This window comes from Oryx dammah, unplaced genomic scaffold, assembly GCF_014754425.2.
Source record: "Oryx dammah isolate SB20612 unplaced genomic scaffold, SCBI_Odam_1.1 HiC_scaffold_20, whole genome shotgun sequence".
Taxonomy (NCBI): Eukaryota; Metazoa; Chordata; class Mammalia; order Artiodactyla; family Bovidae; genus Oryx; species Oryx dammah.
The window spans coordinates 66649368-66654557 of record NW_024070204.1 but is presented as its reverse complement, the minus strand read 5'-3'; the positions used below and the strand labels follow the sequence as shown (position 1 = coordinate 66654557).

At 51.7% G+C, this 5190-nt stretch overlaps 1 protein-coding gene across 1 annotated transcript; it reads right to left on the bottom strand.

Annotated features, from left to right (window-relative positions):
* Positions 1-1799: 1799 nt before the first annotated feature.
* On the bottom strand, positions 1800-4960 carry DUSP1 (dual specificity phosphatase 1). Its single transcript, XM_040262746.1, has 4 exons — positions 4291-4960; positions 3872-4017; positions 3287-3506; positions 1800-2855 (listed from the first exon to the last, which is right to left on the bottom strand). The coding sequence occupies exons 1-4, from the start codon at positions 4655-4657 to the stop codon at positions 2485-2487; spliced, it is 1104 nt and encodes a 367-aa protein (XP_040118680.1). The 5' UTR covers positions 4658-4960; the 3' UTR covers positions 1800-2484.
* Between the last annotated feature and the right edge of the window lie 230 nt (positions 4961-5190).

Sequence of the window (5190 nt, the reverse complement as noted above, 5' to 3'; positions counted from 1 at the left end):
TCTTAGGTATTTTTATCTTGACTTCATTGGTGGCTCAGACGATAAAGCATCTGCCTACAATGCGGGAGAGCCAGGTTCAATCCCTGGGTTGGGAAGATCTCCTGGAGAAGGAAATGTCAACATACTCCCGTATTCTTGCCTGGAGAATCCCATGGACAGAGGCCTGGTGGGCTACAGTCCACGGTCGCTAACTTCACTTCACTTCACTTCATCCTTCCTAAGAAAAGCAGTCTCAGGTCCAAAGTGACATTTTCTGGAGGGCCTGAAGACCAGGAATTGAACATACAAAGAGGAGGGGTTATTATAACGCTGGCTATCCTGGCTGGAGGGAGGTTAAGTAGCTTGCACTGGGATAAGTGAGTGAATTGTTTTCACTGGCGGCTCCCTTAGGCAGCCACTGTATTTTTCCACTGTGTGGATCACACTGGAGATTAATTCTGGTTCAGCCGATGCCTGCCAAGCAGAAAGCGATGGCCCAAGCCCACAGTGATGGCAGCCATGGCATCTGCCGTGGACTTGAAGTCGCTGGTATGCTTGCACGAAGGGAGATATTTGCAATAGTAAATGTCTAGGGTTTGATAAAAAAACAAAACAAAACTGGATACGGTTTGTTTTGAAAGGCGTGAACACACTTGTAATCGGAAGCCCAGTCGAGGAAATGAACTTGCCGGCCCAGGGTAAGTTCTCAGAACAGGGAACACAGGAATCTTTCTGGCGCTGGGAATCAAGTGGTGCATGGTGAACCAGTGGAGAAAGGTCAAGGCCTTGAACAATGGGCCTGGACCAAGACCACTACTCTGGGAACCCCTGGAAAACTAAGCTGTTTGCTTTCTGGCTTCCTACAGCACTTTATCCAGAAACAAAGGAATGCAGAGGCTAAGAGGCCAGCAGTCCAGAAGCTTCTCTGTTGTTTAATTCAACATTAAAGACTGGGCTACGGGTTGGTAGTCAATTACACCTTCTCTGTTTCGGGCTGTTTGGCAAGACAGTGAAAATCCAGAATATTGCCCTAGAACAAGCCAGATTTAATTGTCTATCTTCAACAAAATTATGAAATCAGGACAGCAAGTGACCTGAAGGAGGCTGCCACCAAAAATGCTGGGTACAGGTGCGGAGATGCCCAGGGAATGGGCTCCAAAACAGTAAAGGTCAGGCTGGGGTGGGGGCTCCAGGTGACTTGTCTGCATTGTATTGGCTTACTGTGCTCAGTATTCCTTTTCATAATAAAGGTCTTTTCAAAAGAGAAAGAGCGCATGAGAAGCAAGTGATGAAATAAAAAGGCCATAAAATTAGGAAACAAAACAGACATAGGGCCCAACTCCCCCACTTGTGTTACTTAGCTATGCTGGGTCTCTATCCTTTACAGATCTTGCTGAGTTGTTCTGGGGTAAGCACAGCCCACCTTGCACATGGTAGAAACACACTTGTGCCAAGTGTACCGAGAAACCATCTTTATCTTTTTAGTAGAGATCAGAGGAGGGGAAGAGGCTTAAGATTAACCTGGGGGAAGGTATTAAATGAGAAAAGCAACCAAGCAAATGGCCACTTATTCCTAGCTTTGGCTCTGGGTACACTTGGGTTCCCTGTGTGACATGTTGGGAAAAACATAGGCAGACACTTGAATTCATTACCAAGAGCAGGTTCTAGTACTTTTTAAAAATAATTGATTACATTTCTCTACCACCCTGGCAACCCAGCCATCTCATGGGACTAAGGGGCCAAAACATATTCTGAAGGACCTTGTTTTCCCCTATTCCAGTTATGGGAACGGAATCAGAGGGCTGACCAAGAAAAGCATCGAGATTTCAATAGAAATGCCATAATTTATTCTGTTGTATAAAAAAGTCATCCTTATGTAACAAAATGTCTTCTTAAAAGAAGATATATATTATTTCAGGTCATAAATAATCAGCAAACATACAACTGTTGGCAACTTAAACAAAACAAAATCAGCACTGGTGCTTTCCAGTGCTGAAAACAAACCTTAGGATATATTTACAGGATATTACAGTACTCAAACACAAAAATTGAGGTATTTGGTTCTTCTAGGAGTAGACACTGACATTTGTGAAGGTGGACCGCCTACACAAAAATAAATAAAACAAAGTATATTCTCATATGTATATGTGTTGTTGGGAATGGTAATACTGGTAGGTATGTCAAGCATGAAAAGTGTCTTCAGAAAACAGGGACAAAAAAAAAAAACAGAAATCGGCTCTCACACTTGAGTCCTCTCTCTTCTGCCCCTTTCTGTCCGAGGGACTTGATGTACCCACTCTATGTTGGTCCCGAAATGTGCTGAGTTCAGCAAACATCTTGGCGTGAAGTCATCATTACAACTGCTCAGGAACCCAGTGGAACTTGGGTGAAATTAAATAAATAAAGACCAGCCCTCACAAGCCCCCTTCCCTGGAGTTATTGCATTTCCACTTTCCAGGAGCCTGGAATCCCCGGTGGGTTGTGAAGATCACCTCCCGTGGCTTTTCAGCAGCTGGGAGAGGTCGTGATAGGGCTCTGAAGGTAGCTCAATGCACTGTTTGTGGGGTGGACGGGAATGGAGACCGGGAAGTTGAAGACGGTGGTGGTGGAGGCGCTGCAGTCAAGCACAGCGATGGCGGGGCTCCCCGCCTCTGCCGAGCAGTGGGGGGCCAGGACCTGTGACTCAAACTGCAGCAGCTGGCCCATGAAGCTGAAGTTAGGGGAGATGATGCTTCTCCTCTGCTTCACAAACTCAAAGGCCTCATCCAGCTTGACTCGATTAGTCCTCATGAGGTAAGCGAGGCAGATGGTGGCCGATCGGGAAATGCCCGCCTGACAGTGGACAAACACCCTTCCACCAGCATTCTTGATGGAGTCTGGAAAACAAAGGGTAGCTGGTTATTTGAGAGCCCAGGAGAATGACTCCAACCAACCCCAGGTGTCTTAAGAAATGCCACATGTGTCCTCTCCAGTATGGTCAATGTCACCTCATGTCATCACAGACACACTGTCCATGAAGGCAATGTGGGCACAGTGGATTTAAGCAGCCGGGGATTTAAACCCAGGCAAGGCATCGCCACTAAGCAGATTGATATTGAACAGATCAATTCAACCTGAGATTCAGTTTGCTAATTTATCAAGTGGGACATCGAACCTCTACTTTGCAGGGATGCTGCCCATGCCAGACTGATTTTAACGTCTAGAGGAAAGCTTAAATCTATGTCGCTCAAGTTCTTGCCATGGAGTTTAGTCTCAGTCACTGAAACAGAAGGAGTCTGGCCAAGCCCCAGGCATCTGCTCCGCTCACCTATGAAGTCGATCGCCTCATTGAACCAGGAGCTGATGTCCGCCTTGTGGTTGTCCTCCACGGGGATGCTCTTGTACTGGTAGTGACCCTCGAAATGGTTGGGACAGTTCGCAGAGACGTTGATCAAGGCAGTGATGCCCAAGGCATCCAGCATGTCCTTGCGGGAAGCATGATAGGCACTGCCCAGGTACAGAAAGGGCAGGATCTCCACTGGGCCACCCTGAAATCCAGAAACACCCAACGCTTGTCAAGCTTTGTTCAACGGCAATGGTGGTGCCCACATCCACAAAACCTCCCTGCTGGATAAGTTAGTTTCAATATTGGGTGAACCTCACAGCACTGTTAAAGAGTGTCAATAAATAGGGGACTAAACCCATTTGCCTAGGCAGGGCCAACAAGCTAATTTCTGTAGTGCCAACAATTAGAGGCTCGGCTCCATCATACCATTTAACCACGGGATAAATGAAATCTCCCTGTGTCCCCTGTTATAAATAAAGCTGCACGTCACTTTCTATATTTTCACTAGCGCGGCTCTGCCACCTTTGCCAGCTTTCCTTCTCCCCTCCGGCACAGCCCCCTACTAACCTGATCGTAGAGCGGGGTGCTGCAGGAACTGCACCCCGATTCAGCGCTGTCAGGGACACTAGTACTCAGGGGAAGGCTGAGCCCCATGGGGGTCGACTGTTTGCTGCACAGCTCCGGGTAGGAAGCAGAAAAAGCTTCATATCCTCCTGGGAACACAAAGAGACACATTTTTTTCCATTAGTACCGCCGAGACAGGGTACCTTCACACAACTTCCCCATCCACCAGGGCTGGAAGTTTAGCCCGGAGAGCCCCAGGCGAGTCTTTGTTCCTAGAGCCAAACAAAGCCAACAAGTCCCACAATGCGACTCAGGCGGCCAAGCTCTCCAGGTGACAGCACCCCCGCAGCTGAGAACCAGGGGTCCCCAGACTAGGCGGCGGAGGGCGTGCGGCCCGCCCCTGAGCGTCCCCGAAGGCGTACCTTTGAGCAAAAAGATTTGCGCGCTGCGCGCCTCGCGGCAGAGCGCTCCGGCGGCCAGGGCCAGGGTGCCGTCGCGCTTGGCGCAGTCCAGCGCGGCGCTGCGCTCGTCCAGCAGCACCACGGCGTGGTAGGCGCCGGCCAGCAGGCGGCCGCGCAGCTCGGCGTTGGGCACGATGTGCTCCAGACCCATGGCGCCCTTGGCCCGCCGGCGCACAATGGTGCTGAAGCGCACGTTGACCGAGCCGGCGATGTGGCCGGCGTTGAAAGCGAAGAAGGAGCGACAGTCCAACAGCAGGCACTGCGCCGCGCGCTCCCTCAGCAGCGTCCGGAGGCCTCCGGCGTCCAGGGAGGCCACTTCCATGACCATGGCCGGCCCCAGCGCCCCCAGCCTGCAAGTCGTCCTGTGTTCTTTGTCCCGGGAAGCGAACAGCAGGGCGATGGCTTTCGAGGAAAAGCCCGACCCCGGTTTTCTTTGCGCCAAACCCAAACTGCCTTTGGACCGAGCGAGGGGTCGTTCTGTGGGACTCTCGACCGCCTCGGCTTCCTTGTTGCTCTCCCGACGGCCCTTCCACCCGCGACTTGCCCGGAGCCCCGAAGTCTTTCGCAGCGACTCCGAGCCGGCGGAGAGCGTTTATATTGTGGCTCCGCGTAAGCAGGCGGGGCGGCGCGGGGCGGGGCGCGCGCGCGCGCGCTGTGGGGGAGGGGATTGTTTGTTTGAATGACGGTCACGTGACTGGTGTGGTGACGTCACCCGCCTTGCCGGGTTTGGCGCCGGAGCAGCCAAAGGCGAAGACGTCAGCGGCCTCCGAGTGGGGTCCGCTGGCTAAGCTCTGGCTCGGGCTTCGGCCTCCGCCCGGCCGTCCAGCCTGCGCCTGGCGCGTCCCTAGGGAGCTGGTCCGG

What these genes read in the sequence shown, in the direction of transcription:
- DUSP1 (XM_040262746.1), bottom strand. Translation starts at nt 4,657, where the DNA reads ATGGTCATGGAAGTGGCCTCCCTGGACGCCGGAGGCCTCCGGACGCTG. An exon ending in GCAAATCTTTTTGCTCAAAG is followed by an intron (nt 4,018 to 4,290) that starts GTACGCCTTCGG and finishes TTGTGTTCCCAG; the next exon opens with GAGGATATGAAGCTTTTTCT. An exon ending in GCACCCCGCTCTACGATCAG is followed by an intron (nt 3,507 to 3,871) that starts GTTAGTAGGGGG and finishes TCTGGATTTCAG; the next exon opens with GGTGGCCCAGTGGAGATCCT.